The 25,196-nt window shown below is 44.4% G+C and overlaps 1 protein-coding gene across 2 annotated transcripts in view; it reads left to right on the forward strand.

Annotated features, from left to right (window-relative positions):
• cadpsa (Ca2+-dependent activator protein for secretion a) overlaps positions 1-25,196 on the forward strand; it is a 511,252-nt gene that overhangs the window by 246,390 nt on the left and 239,666 nt on the right. For both annotated transcript variants that reach the window (XM_078209519.1, XM_078209518.1), the window contains exon 7: positions 17,168-17,279. In XM_078209519.1, the coding sequence (XP_078065645.1) occupies positions 17,168-17,279 (112 nt within the window). The remainder of the gene's footprint in view (positions 1-17,167; positions 17,280-25,196) is intronic.

Below are 25,196 nucleotides of genomic sequence, written 5' to 3' on the forward strand. Positions count from 1 at the left end.
CCGAAAACTGTTTATAAAGGTTTCAAAGTGACCTTAATTTTTAAAAAGTGACAGTAACTCAGCTGTCATGGTGAGACATTAAGCAAGACAGACGGGCTCTGGTCTCTTTATGATGCTTTTTGGAAGCACTTTTGTAGAACAGTTTTGAACTTTACAGTCATACTTAATGAGGGGATCAGCAGATAACTACCATTGGGAAGTCCAAACCAGTGGTCTGTATGCACCATGTTAAAAATTTAAAAAGTTCCAAAAACATTGTGCCAAGCACTACACCAACATGAGATTGGAAGCTTTATTTTTTTTTAAATGGTTAGCTCAGCTTCTGGATGTTTTATGCGTCTGCAAAATGCAACCTGTTACACTAAAACACATTCTTTATAGGACTTTAAAACAACATTGTTGCCTGTTCACCAGGTTTAAGAGGATTGCCTGGTTGTGAACAAAGAGCTCGGGACTGATTGTTATCCGAGGTTCTGCAAAGCCAATTCTGCTGTCCCTGATTGGGAATAGGGCAGGAGACATCATGAATGCTGTCCACTGTGTTAAGTTTGATGGTCAGCTCTGCTCAAGTATTTTGGGCGAGCTGTATGTATCGACAACTCCTCTGATATAGGAAGTGTTTCCCTCTCTTCCCTCCCTGTTCATGTACCCATCCAGATCACTCTTAAATGTTGCTAATGTGCTTGCTTCCACCACATTTCTTTTTAGTTAGGGCATCATGATCAGCACAGGCTTGGAGTGCCAAAGGGTCTGTTCCTGTGCTGTATTTTTGTTTGTTCTTTGCTTATTTAGGTCCCACATAGAGATTATGCACGGTCGGGATGAAGAGATAAAAGCTTCAACATTTTTATTAACAAAATATATATGGCTCCCCAGCACCTCATCTGCCCCAGTGCTACTAACCTTAGTGACTATAAAATAGATGCCGGCGTATTGTTTTACAAGTCAATTTATCTGTGCACATTCAGGAACCAGGATGCGATACTGAGAGTTCAGGAGCCTGCTAAGTCATGACATCTCAATGTCTGTAAAATGCTAACTTATTGATTCATAACCAAAAACATCATCAGATGTGACCCTATTTAACAGTGAAGTAATAATCTGGCCATCGTCGTTTTTCTTATTGTGACAGTCCATGCTTACTAAATGGACCAAAAGTGATTTAAAGTGATTATTGTGTGTTATTTAATTTCCCAGCTAATTAAGTGTTCACATTGGTGCAGTCCAGTCTTTGGGTAACCTCAAACTGTTAGTTCTGTACTGTACCTGCGCTGGTTCACCGTGGTAGGGAAAGCAGAAAAAAGTGAGGGAGGAAGAGATTGTGGAGGTCAGGGAGCGATCAGAAAGGCCTGAGGAAGGTGAGGGGGATGGGAGGATGGTTTATAGGGGGGTGGGTGATGTTGCTGGTCACCAACACAGTGAGCTTGATGGGATGGGGGAAGCATGCTGTCGCATTTCTTTCTCAAGTCCTGAGAAACCTCTGAAAATAAAACTCTGATAAGGTTCGGAACGCTGAGCCTCATTAACAGATTGAAATAACCAGCCTGCCTGGCGTGAGCAGGTGCCTGTCTGCCCACTAACCAGCTTTTGTTAAAACCAAAACATTAGAGCATTGTTGGCAGGTTGGGTTTAGGTTTCTGAAATTTGAAAAAAAAAACCCCAATCCATCCACTGCCTGTCCTCGGGATTTAAAACTCCCCTCTTCGGGCTGAAATTTCGTGCCTCATACAGAGGGGCCACAGCCATCGTGCCAGTTTGCTGGCACCATCCTGCCCCTGGGCAATTTTCTGGAAGTTGGGTTGGGGGTCCAAAGGGCTACTTGCCCACGGGTAGCCAATTGAAGTACATTAATGGAACCTACCAAGGCTTACTGGCAGAGGCCAACTTGAAAGTTGCAGTTAGGTGGGGCCCCTCCACAGCAGCAGAAATAGGCTAGTCACCAGGAGGCAAAGTGGGGGATGAGAGTTCCAAATGCTCTGTGAGATTTCCCAGTCTGCCAGGTGAGAGCTGCAGCTGCAGACAGCTGTGGAGAGGTTCATAGAATCATAGAATAGAATCATAGAATCCTACAGTTCAGGAGGAGGCCATTCAGCCCATCGAGTCTGCACCGACCACAATCCCACCCAGGCCCTATCACCATAACCCCATGCATTTAACCTCGCCAGTTCCCTTGACACCAAGGGGCACCCGGAGGAAACCACGCAGACACGGGGAGAATGTGTAAACTCCACATGCAGTGAGCTGCTGAGGTCACTTGCTTTTTAATTTCAAATGTAAAAGTTGTGGAGAGGACATCTCACAAAATGGAGAGTGGGTCCACACACTCGACCCCTAATTGGCCAATTTGGGGAAAATCACTATTGGACGATTGTTTCACACCCAGTGCAGGGTCCTGACCCCATTTGACCCCAAATCCTGCCCATGGTCTCAAAGGTTGACTGGGAGTGAAAGTGGTCTTTAGTGGTCACTCAAAAATGGATTGGTGTGAATTGCAAATCTGTTTTAAGCTCTGCCCCATTTTCTTTCTGTTGATACAATAGCAAAATACTGTGGTGTTGGAAATTTGAAATAAAAACAAAAAGTGGTGGGAATACTCAACAGGTCAGGCAACATCTGTGGAGAAATAAACAGAGTTAGCATTTCACCTCAATGATCCTTCATGAGAACCATTTCCGTTCTTTCAGCTAGTGTCTGGTGGGGTGTAAAATGAGATTCATCATTGCCTCTTCTCACACTCGTAACAAAGAATAATTACTTCCCCTTAAGTCCAAAGATGTGCGGGTTAGGTGGATTGACCATGCTAAATTGCCCCTTTAGTGTCCCAAGACGTGTAGGTTACATGGATTAGCCATGGGAAAAGGCGGCAGCACGGTGGCACAGTGGTTAGCACTACTGCCTCACAGCAACCAAGGGCCCCGGTTCAATTCCTGGCTTGGGTCACTGTCTGTGTGGAGTTTGCACATTCTCCCTGTATCGTGGGTTTCCTCCAGGTGCTCCAGTTTCCTCCCACAGTCCGAAAGACGTGCTGGTTAGGTGAATTGGCCATGCTAAATTCCCCCTCAACATACCTGAACAGGCGCTGGAGTGTGTCGATGAGGCGATTTTCACAGTAAGTTCACTTCAGTGTAAATGTAAACCTACTTGTGGCTAATAAATAAGCTTTAACTTTAAATGTGTGGGTTTATGGGGATAGGGTGGAGGACGGGGCCTGAGTAAGATGCTCTGTCAGAGAGTTGATGGGCCGATTCTGCACTTCTAAGTGTCACATAGTTTAAAAATCATGAGAGCAAATAGAACAAAATTATGGATTAGTTGATCTCCTTTGGGGAGTGACTATTCTTACAGTACTGGTTGGATTGATAAGACCTGAGTAATGATAGTGAATGGCAACCTTTTGCTTGCAGTCTGATTAATCCATTTTTCCACACATGAACACAGTTGAAAATCTTGCTTTAAGATTTTGTCCTGCATCCAAGAATATTTCCCCATGACAGTTGTTAATCTATTTTAAGGAATCTATTCTTTCCCTTCCTCCCTGTCTTTTTAAGATCTCTTCGAGTTTTCTCTGTGGATTTTGTTAATCTTCAGGAAAGCCATGCTCAGTCAAGCCATGTGTCAGTCATTCCATTTGAAACTACTGTAGCACTAGAATGTTCCTCAAAATACTGAAATCTGGTACAGGAGCAAGCAGTGGAACACAATGCATTTTCTCATGCAGAGACTTTGATTTGAAAATCATTGCAAAACACAGTGCAAGCTTCATCCTACAAGAGCTGTGTTAAACCACAGCCTTGACTCTGGGGGGAGGGAATGACCCCTGCATCTGAATGATTAGGCCCAAGGCTCACCTGCTATTAGGCCTTAGGCTTAAGCTGCATCTGAACGTTCTTGCAGCCACCGGGAGCAAAGCTGGCAAGTGGAGAGAGTCAAGAGTTGGAACCTGCTTGGAAGATTGAGTTTAAATTACGCTTGGTTGCAATACTCAACGCAGGCAGTACAACCTGGATTTTGGGCACAAATTTGACTTGAATTTCATACCAAATCGTAAATATACGTCCAAATGGAGGGACATGATCTTTATGTGCAGAAGCTGTAGAGTAACTCTGTAAGACAAAGGTAAACTACTGCGGATGCTGTAATTTGAAACAAAACAGAAAATGCTGGAGAAACTCTGCAGGTCTGACAGCATCTGTGGAGAGAGAATGGAGCCAACCTTTCGAGTCTGAATCGTGCCTGCCTGCTCGGGGAGTCACAGCCCCCGCCCGCAAAGTGATGTTGGGCGTCTCTTGCAAATGTTTCATACCTGGTGCATGTGATCAATGTTTTCTTACCCTTTGTTTTCAGCTCATGATTCGTTGAGGAGTTGTTCCTCTCTATCTCCACCCTCACTGGGGATTGGGTAATAAATCCACATATCCAGCAAAAGGGCGGCATGGTGGCGCAGTGGTTAGCACTGCTGCCTCACCACGCCAGGGATCCAGGTTCAATTCTGGCCTCGGGACACTGTCTGTGCAGAGTCTGCATGTTCTCCCTGTGTCAGCGTGGGTTTCCTCCGGCTCCTCCGGTTTCCTCCCACAGTCCAAAGACGTACTGGTTAGATGAATTGACCATGCTAAATTTCTCCTTCAGTATACCTGAGCAGGTGCCAGAGTGTGGTGACTCTCACAGTAACTTCATTGCAGTGTTAATGTAAGCCAACTTGTGACTAATAAATGAAGTGCTGGCTTAGATTCTGGTATTTGTTCCCATGCAGTCTGAATGGGTGACCGTGTGATACCCACCAGGGTTCAAGCTGAAAGACAGGATAGCAACTAAACTTTGTTCTTCCAAAAGCTATACTTTTCAAATTCCATCGATGCATGGGAAAGCAAATTCTTCAGTCTCTTATTCCAGCACCGAACACGATATCATGGGGCTTGTTGCAGCTTCTAGATACACTGTGCTGTGTTCTGTTTGGTTTTTCACTTTACAAGCTTCTGGTTTAGTGGCAGTGCATTTTCATCCATAGTTCTGTTCGGATTACGGGAGTGTTGTGACTGCATTACTGACCTGGACATCCAAAGGCCCAGACTGATTAGAATCTAAAGTTAGCTCCTAGCTTGTTCTTAGCTGGAGTTTTGAGTCTTCAATTCAGAAATGCTGTCACCAATGCAACCAGGGTTGGACAATAAATGCCAGTAATTATACAATCACTCACAACTTATGAATCAGGTTTGTTTTACATGACCAGCTGGTAACAATGAAATCATGAATTATGTATCAACTTGAACTTGTTATTGCAAATATTGAATCTTTTAAAATTGTTACATGTAGGTTGTAAATTTATGCAGCATGATTCTGCTGGAGATACTTTGTTTTTGTGTTTTCTCAGTAGCTGCATATAGTTTTACCTTTTGCCCTTTGTTATTATCCTGTATCCGACTGATTTTTGCGTGCAGGAAAAAGCTCGTTCTGTTTTCACTGTGGGCGTTAATAGAGCCAATCTCTGGGACAAAGGTAAACTACAGCCTTAGTAATCTCAAACAGCAGCAAGCCACCACCTGCCCATGTTCCCACTGAATGCCCGTGGGCTTGATGAACCAGTGGGCGTCTTACATAAACTTAACCCCACACTTATATCAGACAGTAATTGGGGCCAACACAAAGCTCTGTGCATTTAAATGGGATCAGCCTCTGACTTCTGCCGAGGCAGGTGTGAAGTTGAAGTGATGGCTGGAGGCCGGAGCCATTTTGAGGCTTGAGCCTCATTGACATGTTGCCGCTGAGCCCCCTGCAGCTCATCTGTTGTGCAGGGTGCGGGATGGTGGTCGGCGGGAGATGGGCCTGGGGGGGGGGGGGGGGGGGCGGAGGGGCGCGGGGGTGGGAAATGCAGGGGTGGAAGGGTTGTGCGAGGTGGATGTTGACCGGGTCCCGTACACGACAGGCTTGGCAGGAGAGACTCTGGGTGGCGGTCGGGAGGTTGGGTGACCGATATAAAATCATAGAATCCTTACAGTGCAGAAGGAGGCCATTCGGCCCATCGAGCCTGCACTGACAACAATCCCACCCAGGCCCTACCCCGTAACCGCACGTGTTTCCCCTACTAATCCCACTGACACTAACGGGCAATTTAGCATGGCCAATCTACCTAACCCGCACGGCTTTGCACTGTGGGAGGAAACCGGAGCACCCGGAGGAAACCCACGCAGACACGGGGAGAACGTGCAACCAACACTCAGACAGGTATGGCTGCCTCCAATGGGCTAATGGCAGGTTGAGGTTTTCTTGGGAGCCCCAGTGGAACCAAACGAAAGGCCCCCTGGATAGGCTGCTCAATAGGCATCACTTGCATTCAACCCCTACAGACCTGAAAATTACAACTGACGTACGGAACTGTTTTGAATATTCACTTTGCCACCTGCTTGTTTCATTTCAAACGCACCTGAAAGATACATCTGGCAATAAACAGGCCTTCGGGGCTGAGACGCCACCCCACTCCCTGTCACACCCCTCCCTACCCCCCACAAACACACTCTCTCTCTCTCACACACACCACTCACACGCAAACGCACACCACACACACACACACCTACACGCACCACACCACACACACACATACCCCACACACACATACCGCACGTACACCACACACACGCACACACCATACACACATGCACATGACAGACACCACACACCTACACAGACACCTACACACACACCTACATACACACACCACACACGCACACATCTACATGCACACACGTACACACACACCTACATACACACACCACGCACGCACACATGTACACACACACTCACACCCCACACACACACTCGCACCCAGCCCCACGCGCACTGCCCCCGCTCACCGCACGCACACCTCGCGCGCACCCCTCCCGCACACCCCCCGCACGCACCGCACACTGCACACAAAACTGCGCACTGCACACAACACTGCACACAACACATACCGCGCACACAAACACCTCCACACACACACGCATATACACCACACACCCGCACACACCACACACACACACCTACATACACACCTAACATACACACACCACGCACGCACACATCTACACACATACACCTACACACATTCACACCCCGCACGCGCACACCCCCGCGCACCCCCCGTGCACACACCCCCCCGCACGCACCGCGCACTGCACACAACGCTGCGCACTGCACACAGCACTGTGCACTGCACACAACACACGCCCGCACAAACCCCACACACACACCTACATACACACACCACGCGCACACACACGTCTACACACTCACACCCCACACACACACTCACACCTCACACACCCCGCACGCACATCCTCCGCGCACCCCCCCCGCGCACCCCCCCTGCACCGCGCACTGCACACCGCACACACACCACCTACACGCACGCCACGCACGCTGCATGCCATGCACGCTGCACACCACGCACGATGCATGCCGGCACGCGTGCCCGACGCACACCGCACGCCACGCACACCTGCACGTGCACGCACCTGCACGCAGACACACCTGCACACATCTGCACGCACACACCACACACACCTACACACACCACCATACACACCACACACATGCGCACACACACACACATGCACCTACACACCCACACACTCCTACACACACGCCACACACCACACGCACCACGCACACACCACACACGCACATGACAGCCACACACCTGCACACACCACGCTGGCGCACACACACACACACCTATGCACACACACACCTATGCACGCGCACACCTACGCGCACACCTACGCGTGCACGCATATGAACACACCTACATACACACATACACTCACGCACCACACACATCGCACTTGCACACACCTACACACACCACGCACACACACGCATACACCTACATACATGCTTCCACTCACACACCCCACTCACACACCCCACTCACACACCCCACTCACACACCACACCACACACACACGCTCCGCACCCCACATACACGCTCGCACATATGCTCGCACAAGCTGGCGCTCGCATGCACACGCGCACGTACACGCGCATGCACACATTCGCGCACGCACACATTCACGCCGCACCACACCACACGCACAAGGGCCCTGCGCTGCCCATGGGCCCCGCACCGCCCATGGGCTGCAAGCACGCCACGTGCGCACGCCACCATGCCACACCACGCCACACCACGCCACACCACGCCACACCACACCACGCCACACCACGCACACACAAACCCTGAATTCAATGCAAACTACATTGGAAACGTGGGTTTCCTGTAAATAGAATTTCAGGTCTGCCATATCTTTTACTGCTGCTGGGGATAAAAGCTGAAGTGTACAATTTTTTAAGCAGTGTTTGATTTTCAGGTTACTTTGAGGGGGCCTGCAGAGAGGTCAGCAAATAAGCGTTATAAGTGCTGAAAGCACAGGATTTATTTCTTAGCACCTTGGACGATATCGGAAACTTTTGATACTTGATGCTTTATGTGATTCATTTTCCGATATTTTGCCTTTACATAGAATCATGTGCAGCTCAGAAACAGCCATTCACCCCAATTGTCCATGCTGGTGTTCATCCTTCACTCCATCCTCCTCCAATCCTTCCTCATCTAACACTGTCAGACCCAAATCTCTTCATTTTTCCATCAAATGCATATCTAGCTTCCCCTTAACTACATCTACACCTACACATACCACTCCGAGCTCCACACTCTTACCACTCTCTGGGTAACCAGGCTCCTTCTGAATTCCCTGTTTGATTTTTTTTAGTGATCTTATATTGATGGCTTCTAGTTTTGCTGTTTCCCACAAGTGGAAGCACACAGGATTGAATTTTCTTGGTTCTGAGGAGACCAGATGAAAGGCGGGGAAGTCTCTTTGGGATAGATCTCCCCGCCTTCCCACCTCTGAGGCACTTATTATGGTTACAGAATGTGGACATCACTGGCTAGGCCAGAGTTTATTGCCCATCCCAAGTGTGATGATAGTTTAATTGATATGGAAATATATATATATACATTTATCTATATATAGAGATATATATATCCAAATCATCAGCAGATACAGAAAAAGGCTGCGTACTGTGAGTTTTCACACATGCAGCTACCAGGCAATTGGTGAGTTGGTGATCACATCCACATTCTAGAAAGATCCATTCGACAAGCCCAAAATGTAGAGCATCGAAGAGCTACTCAAGGATGGGTGTAAATACACAGTGATCCTCACAGGTCAACAAAGTTCACAGGGCCTAAGCACGACTCTAATTGGTGACGTACGCACTCGAACATCCAAACCGAGCAAAATGTGGAAGGTTTGGACTTCAGCATGAACCAAGGAGAAGCACGGTTTTTCATCAATTCTGTATGGTGTGTGGCGAAAAAGGCCATTGGCTGCGGCAATGCACTGATGCAGCGACAAAGGGCCGCGCACTGTTCCAAACAAACCAATGGTAAACAACAAATACCTTCAAGGAATAAGATTTACTGTCTAGCATCCCGTCAGAAACATAAACATGAGGTGATTGACAAAACAAAAAATGATGAGATGAAGAGCGGTGAACCCATGTTCCACACCATCAGTCTCATGGAAAACATAAATGCCATCACACCATCCAAAGTGTTTGCCAAGATTCAAATTATCTGTCCTAAGAAAGTCGGTATCTACTTGTTGTTGGTCAAGACCATGACAAAATCTCCTGCTGTGAAACTTTCCACATACAATGGTTCACTTATTGCATGTGCAGTCCTGGAGTGTAAGTACAATGAAGACCATAAGACATAGGAGCAGAATTAGGCCACTGGCCCATCAATCCTCCTTGGTGTCAGATGTTCCTCATCGTGGAAACTAAAGGTCCAACGATTGCAGGTCTACCAGTATGTCAGGATCTCACACTAGACATGATCGATGGAATCAATCAGACATCACAAGACTGATCAACCTCAGAAACTACACCTATCACCTCAGTTCATGACCTAACGTCAAAATATTCAGAATATTTCAACAGAGTTGACACTTTTAAGAGAGCTGAAATATTACATTTGCAGGAGAATGCAAGTCCACCAATTGATCATAGATAGATTAGATCATAGATTCCTAACAGTGCAGAAGGAGGCCACTCGGCCCATCGAGCCTGTACCGACAAACCCACCCAGGCCCTATCCCCGTAGCCCCACGTATTTACCCTGCTAATCCCCCTGAAACCAAGGGGTAATTTAGCATGGCCAATCAACCTAACCTGCACATATTTGGAGTGTGGGAGGAAACCCATACGGACATGGGGAGAACGTGCTGACTCTGCACAGGCAGTGATCCGACACCGGAATTGAACCCAGGTCCCTGGCCTGTGAGGCAGCAGTGCTAACCATTGTGCCACCGTGCTGCCCAACTACCATGTCACTGCAGCATCCACACATCAAGACAAATTGAAGGTTAAACTCGACAAAATAGAGAAAGAGTACAAGAGCGCACTGGTGCAGTCATGAAAAAGGATGGATAATTGCCTCGATCTACAATGTTGAAATGCAGCATTGAAGCATTGTCCTTACAAAACACACACGTTACAAGAGTTAAATGTGAGATTTCCAGGTGCAAAGATTCTTCTTGAAGCTTGATGCCAAGCATGGTTACTGCTCAGTCTTTCTCGTGGGGAAGTCCCAAAAGCTTACTAGGTTTTGTAACCCATTCAGACGATACTGCTTTCAATGAATTTCTTTCAGGCTGCCTATTAGCCAGGACCTCTTTCGTGCTCACTTGGACCACATTTCATTCACTGTAGCAGGATGCACCTGTATCACTGATAACATAGCTGTTGTGGGAAGACCGAAGCAAGAACATGGCCATAACCTTCATTTATTGATGCAGGTGGCACGTGATGAAGGATTGGTGTTCAATGGGGTGGCACAATGGTTAGCATTGCTGCCTCACAGCGCCAGGGACCCGGGTTTGATTCCAACCTTGGGTGACTATGTGGAGTTTGCAAATTCTCACACGTAGACAGACCAAACAAGATCTGCAGATTGCAATGTTATATCTTGAGAGCGATATCTTTAAGTGCAACTATTCCATCTTTGGCACAGCTCATGTTTGGCACCAGTGCATACCAATTTAGCTGCTCTTATTCACTCTACTGTCTCAGAAACTAAAGAACAACTTTTAAAACTACACGAGAAGATGCCCAACATGCAGAATGGAAATGTAGGTACACAATTGCCAGGTTTACAGTTGGTTCAACAAATTCACAAGAGGGATCGCTAAGGAAATATGTGACTAGGACTTGTTCAGTATCAAGGTCCTGTGAAGTCATTACACACAAAGGCACAATGGTGAAGTGCAACTGAGGACAAATCAGATCCATTCCAGCTCCTCAACCATCGTATATTCCTATTGCATCCAGGACCAGATCTCAAATGGAATCAGGAACAACATCCAAGAGTGGCAATCCCACAGTGAGTGATTAAAGAGACCTCCAGACAAGTTCAACATCACAAGATCTGGGCATACCAGCAGATTACCTTTTACACTTTAGAGACTCATAGATTCATCAGTTCTATGCACTTATGTAATGGTAACTAAATATGAACATGTATTGTAAATAATAAGATTTCTTTGGAAGGCGAAGGTACCTTTTAAAAAGAAAGGGAGATGTTGTATGTCTTTAAGGCATGACAGCACAGTACACAAAGTGTGTCACATGATCCTGTCTCAGTTCAACTTTTGCTTTGAGCAGAGCACACACACAGCTCTGACACTTTCAGGCTTTATGCCCATGTATAATTGTCAGTGGCGGATTAACTACCACCCGGACCCCTAGGCTGACCTTTAGTAAGGCCCCCTGACCTTGCCCCCTGCCCCACCCTTCGTTGAAATGAATAAAGTGACGTTAGATAACTTATGTCGTTGTACTATGTATAATGTACTACATGTATAATATCATAAAGTTATATGAATCAATTACAGCCCTTTTATTCATTTATTTTTCATTTTCTTTACATTTGTACTTTAAAAAGCTTCCGTGTTTTTTGGTTTACAAAAGTGTCGATAACAGCATGTAAATCAACAGATCGAAGCATGTCTGATTCAATGTGCATGAGTGCCAGATGACTAAGTTTCTCATCGCTCATTGTTGAGCGCAAATAGATTTTGATCCTCTTCAATGCCGAAAATGAATGCTCATCTGAACAGTTAGTGATCATTAAGGACAGATAAATTCTAAAGCAAATGTATGTATTTGGATACACCTCGTGCAGTCGATCTCTTGCCAGAGCTCGATACATTCCAGTGACAGCTCTAGTAAAGAGTTAAAAGGGTTTAAGTTAAAAGGGTTAAACCAATTTTTTTTTGCTCTCGGGGGCCCCCTCCCTTCCGGGCCCCTAGGCTTAAGCCTACTCAGCCTAGTGGTTAATCCGCCACTGATAATTGTTCTCCTATGCCCATTCTTGATAAATGAATCCACAAAGTGTTTACCAAATCCATTATGAGAGATTGGTACCGTGTGTTGCGCACAGTAATAAGCCTAAAGTTCATTACAATAACACGATCAGAATCAACCTCTGGGTGATAACCAAAGATTGACAGATGTGTCTTGCCAACCTCTGACTGCACTTGAAGAGGTAATTGGATGGTGCCCATGGGTAAATCACCAATCAGCAGTGAGTAATGTGGCAGGCAAGTTTGGTTGAGCAGTGGCATATTCAATTGGACAACATCATGAAAAGATCTTTGTGCTTTCTTGTTTGCAGCTCTTGGTCCAAACAGAATCTCACAAAACCTCAGATTCATTCACAGTTTTTTCCACTGAAAATGTCTAATGTTAGAAAAATGTGCAAATGAAAATAAAAGAGGCTTTTAAATGGAGATTGGTCTTGCATAGTAAAGTTAAACAGGATAGAGGATTCTGGGATCTTGCTTGAGGTTTTTAAGAAAATGAGGCAAAAACGCAATTGAATCAAAGGTCTGTGTTTTGTAACTGTGCCTTCAATAATTGGGTGTCTTAATAGGGTTGCCAAATCTGCTGGATATATTCTGTGAGAATTAGGAAATCACATCAATAATTTCCTACCTTCAAAATGCCTTACCTGCTGACAATATGTGCATCACCGTGGAGCTCCACATGTCCAAGGCTTTTTGAGAGTCCTGGTTTTGACTGACTAAAATCTGGTCACCCAGGCATCACTTCTCCTTGGGAAGGACGCCAAATTAAGTGTCAGTCAGGGTCGCGCGAACCACCCCTCAGATCAAGGACCATGGGGGCAGAAGTCCTGCCAGCTGAGAGATGCCAGTCAATCAGCACTTCACTGCTCAGCAGCGCCACTGGGGAGGAGGTGACTGCTACCGGTACCACACCCACTGGACACCCAGGATCGCTACCCAGGCTTAGAGACTGATGGCAGGAATGGGGTCAAAGGGGAGGGGTTTGGAAATAAGGATTGGGGCAGGCTCTCAATGGGCCCCCACTTCTCCTCCTCCTCCTCCTCCTCCTCCTCCTCCTCCTCTCCCCCCCCCCCCCCCCCCCCCCCCTCTGGATGCAAGGTCATTCAATCACAGGCACTGAGTGGCCTTGAACAAGGGACCGCATCTGGAATCTCACAAGCAGCCCCAACAGGGTTTGCTTTACAGGCTTCCAACATGAGGAATCCCCTGTGTGCATACCAGCAGCATTGGAATGAGGCCCTCAAGATCATTCACACCATGGACTTAACTGGGGCAAAGACAGAAAGGCGGTGGGGTACCCCCCCCCCCCCCAACCTGCCAACCTTCCACCCGATCACATTCCCCCCCCGACAAAACCAGGGGAGGGCATTAAATTTGCGCTTTGAGTTTGACAGACTATCGGTAAGCTAGTGACACTGGCAATTTGCATGTATTGTACCAAAATAACCTGAATACGAACCACAACCTGTTCTCCTTGTGCCGTTGAATAGGAGAAAGAAGACCCATAAAATATTCATCCTATTTCTGATAAATTATCTCTTCTCACTTCACACTAATAACGAGAAAACACTTAGCTTCTTAGAGCTTTGATATGGATAAGCTTAAGAAAACCGTTAATTAAGGGAGACAAATATGAGAACACTCTTCAGTGAAATAGAATATTATCCTGTTATCTACGTGCAGTAAAATTTGAGAAACCAATATTAACACTGCACAGGGAATCTCAGCCTCAATGGCAAAAGCCCAAAGAAAACAGTGGTTAAAAAAAGTTTGTACTGAAGAGAGAGAGAGATATGGATGTATAATGAATGAAGGAAGGAAAGTGAAGCAGGGTCAAGATTGTGCATATAAGCCAGCCTTGCAGTGTCTCAGAGTTTTACGGGTGAACTTTAATGAATGTTGGTATCCAAAGGGAGAATATATGTCAAGGTTTGCCTCTGAATCTGGTTGGCAGAATTTTAGCAGGTACCAAAACTGCAAAAGGTTTTATGATGGCTTACAATCGTAGAATAGTAAACCACAGAAGGAGGCCATTTGGCCCATCAAATGCTGCCAGCACTTTGAAGAACAGTTCTCATACTTTCGCTTTTTATCCATAATCCTGCAATTTTTTCTCCTTCGTGTTTGTCTAATTCATTTTTGAAGGCTACAATTGAATCTGTATCCGTGGCTTTGCAGGCAGATGGAGCATTCAAAATCCTAACCCACTCATTGCACAAAATATTTTCCTAATGTCGCCTCTGGTATTCTACCAGTCACTTTTGATCTATGCTCTTACATTATATTGATGCTTAAACCAAGGCTTCTCTTTATTTACTCCATTGGAGGAGTTCATCATTTAAACACCTCAATGAAATTTTCTTTGTCTTCTCTGTGATAAGGAGATCAACTCAACTTGCCCACTCTGTCCATATGACTGCAATCCTCATCCCTGGAGTCATTCCAATAAATTTCTTCTGTACTTCTCCAAATCCTTTGTGTCCTTCTAAATATGTGAGGCCCAGAACTGGACACTCATAAAATTCTAACGGGATTAGACAGAGCAGATTCAGAAAGAATGTTCCTGATGGTGGGGAAGTCCAGAACTAGGGGGTCATAGTTTGAGGATAAGAGTTGAACCTTTTAGGACTGAGGTGAGGAGAAATTTCTTCACCCAGACAGTACTGAATCTGTGGAAATCACTGCCTCAGAAAGTAGTTGAGGTTGTAATGTTGTGTGATTTCAAGAAGAAAGTAGATATAGCTCTTGGGGCTAAAAGGGTTCAAGGGATATGGGGGGAAAAGCGAGATCAGGATATTGAATTTGATGAACTGCCACGATCAAAATGAATGGTGGAACAGGCTTGAAGGGCCGAATGGCCTTCTCTGTTTCGATTTTCTATGTTTCTATGGTACAATACATCAGCTGGGGCTGAATTGGTATTTCACGTTATTAATCACGCAGCTCAAGAGTTTGAACTGATGTATATTCCAATTATTGTTGGAAGCAGTGATCTGACCTCTAATAATGCAGTGATGATTCTGGCTCCTCCCCTCTGCATTGATTGATTGCAACATACAGAAAGTCACCTCTGCAATCACTGTATGACGTATGATTTCTTACATAGGATATACAGCTCAGCAACAGGCTGTTTGGCCCATCCAGTCTGCGCTGGTGTTTATGCTCCAATTGAGCTCCTCCAATCTCTCCTCATTTAAACCTATCATTGTAACCAACTCTCCCAAATGCTTCTCCAGCGTCTCCTTAAATGCATCTATCCCATTCACTTCAACCATTCCCTGTGGTAGCAAGTTCCACATTCTTGCCACCCTTTTGGTAAAGAGATTTCTTCTGAACTCCGTATTAGAAATCTTGGGAACCTTTTGGTGACTAAGCTATATTGATAGCTTTACGCTCTTCCCCCAAAAGAGGAAACATTTTTTTTGTCTCCACTGTATCATTACCTGTCATAATTTTAAAGACCTCTACAACAACACCCCCTCAGCCTTCTTTTTTCAAGGGAAACAAGACCCAGCCTGTAAATCGTTTGCTCTGGGTTCTCCTTTGTAAATCTTCAATCCATCTATAGTGCCTTTACATCTTTCTTATAATATGGCGAATAGAACTGCATACAGTACTCCTGAATGTGGTCCAACCCACATTATAATACAGGCTAAGCATAAATTTCTTATTTTTCAATTCCATCAGTCTAGAAATAAACTCTGCTGTTTGGTTTTATGGCGTAACTTTCATTGATTTATGTACTTTTACTTCAACACTCTCCTCGACCCCACCTAGACCCTTGCACCTTCCAAGTAATAAGTGACCTCCCTACTCCTACCAAAATGTAATCCCTCATGTTTATTTGTGCTGAACTTAATTTGCCAATTGCTTGTCATTACTTCCTTGTAGTTGTGCAGAATGTACACGATAAACTCTTTATACAGACTTTAATTCTGACACTGGTAATCTGAAATGAAACAGTTGCGGACTCACGACCTTTTCAACTGCTCAAATAATGTGTGTGTTTTCAATTGGTTAATACTATCGGGCGGATCCAAATCTGCCTGAATTTACTGAACTTGCATTTCACAAATAATTACAGTGTAACTGGGGTTTGCGGACAGATGAATGAAAATAAAGTTCCAGGAAAACAAAAAAAGTCACCATCAAAAATGTGGGTGCATTATTATTGATGGAATGATCTATAAAAATGTTTAGTTAGATTGACATCACGTCTTCCCTCCATCACCTTCCCTCGCCTCGCCACTGACACTTTACAAGCTTTCTCATGTATCCTACCTCGCAAGCATAGTGACTACATTATAGTAATTAATTCTGTCAGAATGAAGCCAGCATGCTTTAAGGGGCTGTGTGTTTCACCTCCCCGACTTTGCTGTAATTCCGTGCGGACTTTTTCAGGTTTAAATGTTGTGACAGTTACCTGCTGTGCTTAGCGCTTTTCTCTTTTCACGCCGTTCCATGTGACCTTTCCTGATTTAACTCTGTTCATTCTCCAGCTGTGCAGTAAACCTTAGCTTTCAATTCTGAACAATGTAAACATTTTGCAATTAGCATTTTCTGTGAGGATGCTTTTTAGTGAAAATAAATTGTGTTTGTGGTTGGGCCCAACACTTTAAGTTATTTCAAAGCCCAACTTTTGATTTTACACGGTGGATTGAACTTCATGATGTCAAAGGCCGGCCAGTCGCTTGCTCTGAAATCCTGGTGTTTTAAAAGAAATTAGATTTGCCATTTCTAAAATGCTTTCTTTTCTTCAGCTGGGGTACCCAAGGTGACTTCACCAGCACACACCCACTTCCTGCAGTAAAGGTGAAACTCTTCACAGAGAGCACTGGCGTGTTGGCTCTGGAGGACAAAGAACTTGGGCGGGTAAGTGCTTCTTGCTTCCTGCAATTAATGATTTATGCCAGCGAGACAGTGCCAAGTCTGCACTGATTGCATTTCGTGTTTGCAGCCAAAAAAGTGCTTTGCAATACCAATTGTACACTCAGGATGTATCATTCCAAATCTCTCTCAGAAAATAACAAACAAGTAGGAACTGCCTTTATTTCCTAAAGTTATTCAAAACATCTTAATAGAAAAGCAATGGGTGCATCTTGTACAAGGGACTGATCATCTATTGTTCAGAGATCAGTATAACACTGAACATTGGAGCTGCCAGCCAGTAAATCTGCCACTTCAATGTTTGTCTGTTCACCACCCCCCCCCCCCCCGCCCCACCCCATGCAGAATATTTTACTGTGTATGAGAGCCTTTAACTCATTACTTTGTGAACCTGACCACTTTAAAATACTCTGACATGCACGCTACCGATATGAGAACAGTCCCTTAACTCCTCTATCTTGGAACTACTGACCTGAGTTAAAATCAGTTCAGGGCTTCCTTCTCTGTGATGATTAAGGACATTGGAAAATAATGCACAGAATCAATGTTGACGTGTCTTTCACTCAGCGCATAATATACACGACGATAATAACTGTTATGAATTGCAGCATAATAGAATTATGGAACACATTTAGCCGCATTTATAACTCTTTATATTGGCTAAGCAAATAGCTTACAAAAATGAAACCACATCTCCAATTTCAAGTCAGGGTAAGAATGCAGCCGCCCTCAAATGAGTTTGGAATCGGATCTCTGGTCCAAAGCAACGTTGAGTCTTCTGCTCAATCCCAGCAGCAGCCTGTCACTGGTTGATAGTCAAGAGTCGGAGTTTGGATGGCATCAGGCTGTCACAATGAATTCATGGGAGCAGATTTCGACAGTTAGCTAAGCACTTGCGGAAACGCCAGAGGTGATGACAGGGAGTGGCGAAAGAATGGCCAGGTCAATGGAGTCCAAGGTTTCTTTGTGGGGAGGGGGGGGGTCAGAGAAGCCTTCAAGGGAACATAACATCTTTTATAAAATTAAAATCTTAACTGCCCTCTGGACATACACCACTTAGTGCCAGTTTTCACTCATGAGGGTGACACTGCCCATTGAACATGCAATTGTATGTTAAAATCATGTAGACAGCTTATTTGTGTTATAGGACCCTGATGTTTGCATATGTATGAGGGCTTTTACTGGAAGCACTGAGGCCTTCCTATGCTGCCCAAAACCCATCCGTTGGATTGTTATGGAGTGCAAGTGCACCAGAAACAGGATAGTTTGCACAATGCCCCAGTTGTGAGCCTCCTCCAGTCCCACAGACCCCTTTCCTGTTGGGTGGGAGCTGGTGGAGGAGGTTAAAAGTGGTTTTGCGTTTTCGATATTCTATTTATTCCAACTTCCAATATTCCAATCTACATATTAGAATTTCATAACATTATTCAAAGGGAAAGAAACCGCAAATGATAATGAAGTGATATTCCAAATATTTAGAATACAATCATCTGTGAGGATGACTTGCAACATACCCTGAAGGTGGTGCGTATCACAGACAAGAACGAAAGAACATATGTGAGGCATACAAAGAGAACATAACAGTACAGAAAGACAGAAAAAGTAGAAGACAAACAGAAAAATAGAGAGAATTTGGGAAGAGCTAGAGAATATTACATCTGCAAGCAATGACATTGCTGATCAATCAGTGCTGATCTGGAGAACAAAATGCTTTATGTACATTCAGCTTGTCAGCTATGTTGCAGCTATCAATATACCGACTCAGCTAAACAATGGAAATGGTGGAAATGGACAGTATATTCATCAGCATCTCATAGAATCATAAGGCACAGAAGGAGATCATTCAGCCTGTTATGCCTTTGCTGGCATTCTGACAGAGCTATCCAATTAGGCTCCCTCCCCTGCTCTTTTCCCATAGCTTAGCATTTTTTTTTTGTAGCTAGCGATCCAATTCCCTTTTTTAAAAAATTGAATCTACTTCCACCACCCTTTCAGGAAGTGAATTTCACTTCACAACAGCTTGCTGAATAAAACAGACTCGCCTCCTCTTCCCCCTCTTTTTTTATTTTTCCAATTATTTCAAATGCTCCTGCCAGTGGAAACGGGTCCTCTCTCTCTCTCCTCATACCAAAGGCCCTCAGAATTTTCAGCGCCTAAACCTTCTGTGCTCCGTGAAGAATGATTCCCACTTTCCTAGTCTCTCCTGAAGCTTTTATCCTTGGTATCATTTTTACTAATCTATTCCGCACCCTCTGCAAGGCCTTCCTAAAGTGTGCTGCCCAGAAATGGTCACAATACTCTCGCTGAGGTCTAACCAGTGACCCACATCAGAAACAGCAACTGTGTTAACTTGTCCATGTATACAGGTACCATTCCATGTCATAGCTCTTGATCCACCCCTGTGGCCTCTCCTACCTTGCATTCCAACTTAGGGCCAACTGATGACTCCTCACGCATCCCCATAACACTTTATAGCCCCTCTGCCAACTTCCATACCAACTCATGTCAATCCAAACAATCACCCTTTGTCCTTACATCCACTATGCCAACTCACCCAGTATATTTCATTCACGGACATTAGGAGCCATGTTGCAATTAAATAAAATCAAGAATTTCCAGAATGCTCCAACCAATGATGAGGAATGATCAGAGGACAACGTACCTTCCTGTTGTGCATATTTAAAATGTCAATTAAAAAGACCAATCTTGCATACGTAATAAAGATTTGCAATCAGAATGGAGTTGTATTGTGGTGATTACATAATCACTGATGAGTTGTCTGCACTGCAGATGTTTTGCTGTTTCAGAATCAGTAACTAATTATCCTTGAGCAGAATACAAAGGTAACAGACTCAGCCATCCAGTCATTGGGAAAGCCACCCGGTAACATATAGAGCCATCAGTCACAGGCATAACCACTGAGAAAGCCACCCAGACACAGTCATAGTCACTAGTCACAGACAGAGCCAACACTGCAGAGGCAGAGACAACAGCAGCAAGCAGAGTACATTTATAATATAGATAATAGCAAAGAGAGAGATTCATCAATGCAGATGTAAGGGATAAGTCGGTAAAATACGTCTCACAGAGACATCGATACAATTTTAACAGAGAAGCCAATAACAGACAGATGCTACTCATAGACATAGACACAATTGCAATCATAGCAGAGACATAAACCATAGACTGAGGCAGCAGGAACAACAACAACTTGTATTCATGTAGTGCCTTTAACATAATAAAACATCCCAAGGCACTTCACAAATGCATTATAAAACAAATATGATAGCAAGCCATGCGTGATATTAGGGCTGATGATCAACAGCATGGTCACAGACACAGCTTTAAGGAATGTCTTAAAGGAGGAAATTGAGTTAGAGGCAGAGAGGTTTTGGGAAGAATTGCAGAGCTTAGGGCCGAGGCAGCTGTAGATACAGACATCAGTGGTGCAGTGATAAAAGCTGGGAATACTCAAGAATGCATAATTGAAGGAGCACTGGTATTTTTAGCATCGTAGGGCTGGAAGCGATTAAAAATATAAGGAGGTTCCAGGCCATGGAGGGATTTGGAAATAAAGATGAGAATGTTAAAATCCAGCTATTGTTTAGTTAGGAGCCACGTAGGTCAGTGAGCACAGGCATGGTGTGAGTTAAGACACGTGAAGCCACGGACATAGAATGAACGAATATTGAGTTTGAAGAGAACTTTTTGTTACCTCAGGAACTACCCAAAGTATTTTATAGCCAATTATGTATTTTTTGAAGTGTGGTCACTGTTGTAATGTAGAGTGCCAAGAGAACTGTAAATGAACCCCAATAACCAGTGGGCAGCGCAGTGGCACAGTAGTTAGCACTGCTGTCTCACAGTGCTAGGGTCCCAGGTTCAATTCCAGCCTCGGGTCACTGTCCGTGTGGAGTTTGCACTTTTCTCCGCGTGTCTGTGTGCCTTTCCTCCAGATGCTCTAGTTTCCTCCCACAGTCCAAAGATGTCCGGGTTAGATTGATTGGCCATGCTAAATTGACCCTAGTTCTGGGGGATTAACAGAGTAAATGTGTGGGGTTACGGGAATAGGGCCTGGGGGTGGGATGTGGCCAATATAGACTCGATGGGCCGAATAGCCTCCTTCTGTACTGTAGGGATTCTATTAATTTTATAAAACCAGCAGAGATACCAATAACAGACGGAGACAAGCAGAAATAAATATTGCAGATAAGTTAAATGTTAAGTATTTGTAACTGTTATCTCATAGTATAATTTCAGAACCCAGTAGACTGACAAAATAAATATGCAATATAATGGACACCAGGAATGCAGGCTCCAAAATTCAGGGTCGAATTTTCAATCCCGAGTTTCTCCCAGCTCCCCAAATATAACGCAAGTGAAACTTCCCTGACTGGTCTGATGTTCATGGTGGGAGGTTGCTAACTGTAGTTGAGTCCACTGCAGAGTGGACAGCCACAAGGGCTGAGATGCACTGGTTAAAGGTCAGCTTTTGTGTTCTGAGACCTCATCCCAATTATAATAAAACACAGTAAAACAAAAGACAGCCCAACACACCTCACATCGCCTCACCAAACCTCCACACACTTCCGTGCCCCATCCATGCCAATTCATGCCAGCCTGTGCCCTTTATCCACCTGCATAGCCCCTCACGCCCTCCATTCCATGTCATAGCCCTCGATCCATCCCTGTGGCCCCTCATACCTTGCATTCCAATTTAGGGCCAACCTATGACCCCTTACACATCTCCATAACACTTTGTAGCCCTCCTGCCAACTTCCTTACCAACTCATGTCAACCCAAACAATTATCCTTTGCCCTTACACCCACTATGCCAACTCACCCAGTATATTTAATTCACAGACATTAGAAGCCATGCTGCAATGAAATAAAATCAAGTTCTAAGTACCTATTACAGACTTCATGATATTAAAAATACGCTCTCACTGATTAAAGCACAATCAATACAATTAATTCCCTATCAATATAATTAATTCTCTTCAAGTACTTAATCTCTTATATATACACACAGTTTGTCCAAGTACTTAATCCTTTAGCAAAATAATCATTTGTATTCATAGGCCGAAGTCAAAGACAGGTAAAAACTTGGAGTTATTTTTATCCAATGCCTTTGAGTAATAAAACATCTCAATGCACTTCATATTACTATTATAAAACATAATGGGCCATAACCTCTAAGCTCCAAGGCATAATAAATGGGAGTACCCCAAAGATGTACACACAACACACACACTTTTGAGTGGAATGGCAGTCCAACTTAATTGCCACTCCATCAGAAGTTATGGTGCAATATGTCACTGATCGATATGAGGAGATATTGGGGCAGATGACCAAAGCTTGATCAAATAAGTAAGCATTAAGGAATGTATTGAAGAAGGAAAGAGAAGTAAAGAGGTGAAGAAGTTTTGGGAAGGAATCCCAGAGTTTTGTGCCTTGGCAGCTGAAGATACAGCCACAAATGAGCAATTAAAACTAGGGGATCTCCCAGGAGACCAGAACTAGAAGAGAGTAGATATCTCATATGGCTCAGAGACTGAAGAGTGGAGTGAAGCCAAGCCAGGGAGACATTTGAAATCAACGGGTTGCTGAAACCAGGAGCGAATGTAACTCAGTGAACACAGGATTGATGAATGAACCAGACTTAGTACAAGTTGGGACATGGGCAAAAGAGATTCAGATGATGACAAATTTACAGAGGGTACAACTGAGGAGGTTAGCCACGAATGTGTTGGAAAAATCAAATCTAAAGGTAATGAAGACTTGGATGAGAGTGTTCAGGAGCAGATGAGCTGAGGTGGAACAATGAGTATTGTGCGCAGTGGTGAATATAGCCATGTGCTGATGTAACTTTGTAAATGTATAAAATGCAAGGTCAGTCATAAAGATATCCAAAAGTTGCCTGAAACTTTTGAAATTGTTTCCAAAAGTGAGATTGGAGTCATCCCTTTAAGGTAATTGATCTCCTGTTCCTAAGAAACATTTCTAGATCTCTGAAATGGCCAAGACATTTTTTAATTCATTTGTGGGATGTGAGCGTCGCTGGCTGGGCCAACATTTGTTGCCCATCCCTAATTGCCCTTGAAGGGGTAGTTAAGAGTCAACCATATTGCTGTGGCTCTGGAGTCACATTGCAGTGGCTTTGGAGTCACATGTAGGCCAGACCAGGTAAGGATGGCAGATTTCCTTCCCTAAAGGACATTAGTGAACTGAATGGGTTTAATGACAATCGACAATGGTTTCATAGTCTTCATTAGACTTTTAATTCCAGATTTTTATTGGATTCAAATTTCATCATTGATCGTGGTGGTATTCGAATCCAGGTGCCCAAAGCATTACCCTTGGTCTCTGGATTACTAGTCCAGTGATAATACCTCACTGCCTCCCCAAAACCACAGAACCACACCTTATCTCAGCAGATGCTGAGTCAAAGATTTGCATAATGGACAGAATTCTCAGCATAGCCCAAGGAACGACCAGGATGCACACCCAAATTTCTGATAGAGTTAAGGAGAGAACAAGCAAAGATTCATGGCCACCTCTCCTCCATCCCATTCCTCTTCTTCCCCTCCTAATTAGGATTTGAAATAGACTTAAATGGGACAGTTATCTAGTGGGTTCAGATGCTGCTCTTAACTCCTGGCCCATCATGGTTCTGGTTTCATTCTATCTCACCCCAGGAATTTTAGCCCTTCATGCACCAATAGTAAGCTGAGATACAAGAGCAATAGTAACAAATACTCTACTAACAGATAAACATATACACCAATAACGGGCGGCCTGACACGCCAGTAACAGGCAGATGAATACACTAGTAACAGACAGATGGACACACCAGTAACAGACAGACAGCCATTCCAGTGACGGAGAAGTGACCACGCCAGTGATGGGCAGACAGACACACCAATGACAGACAGATGAACACGCCTATAGCGGGCAGATAGGCACATCAGTAACATCAGACAGACAGACTGTCACAGCCCAGGCTTGGCTGAAGATAAAGTAGGCCTGAATTTGGGCCAATAAATTATATATATGTATATGATAGCAAAGCACGCAATGACACCTTGGTAGAAAGATGTTTATTTATAGTCCGAATCCCAGTGCAAAAAAAAGTGCAAAGATGTATACAATAGGAAAGGAAGATTATTTACAATATACCACAGAAAGATGTTTTGATGGACCAAAATAACAAACAATTAATCAAACACAAAGGCACTTCACCAGTATGGGTTTACAGGTATGAGCGACTGTCCCAGTTCCAACTATAAAACACAGACTGCCCCTACCAACTCCCACCCAGAACATCTTCCATTATACTCATGGAAGAGTCCAAAATACCCAAAACAAATGCAATAATGCTTCAAATAACATACAGCATTATAATCATATGCAAATAAACAATCCAGGTTTTAGATGCAGCTAAAACACAGAATAAACCTAAATACAAATATAGTGGCACCATATGTTAATAAAACACTTTCAGAAGTACCCATGACAATGGAATCTCCCAACCATGGAGATTTGAGCATATTGGATAAGCACTTTATAGCCAGCCTGAGTTGCCTACAGTCAATTTGTGTCCTTTTTTGTAAACAGAAAGATGAGAGACAGCACTACAATAAACCAGACAAACTAAGTTAGCAATGTCAAATGTGGGCTTTTAAGAATGGACCACAATGGAGCGGGAGGGTGGCTCAGTGGTTGGCACTGCTGCCTAACAGTGCCAGGGACCCGGGTTCGATTCCCGGCTTGGGTCACTGTGAGGAGTCTGCTCGTTCTCCCCGTGTCTGCCTGGGTTTCCTCTGGATGCTCCAGTTTCCTCCCACAGTCCGAAAAATGTGCTGGTTAGGTACATTGGCCATGCTAAATTCTCCCTCAGTG

This window comes from Mustelus asterias, chromosome 3, assembly GCF_964213995.1.
Source record: "Mustelus asterias chromosome 3, sMusAst1.hap1.1, whole genome shotgun sequence".
NCBI lineage: Eukaryota > Metazoa > Chordata > Chondrichthyes > Carcharhiniformes > Triakidae > Mustelus > Mustelus asterias.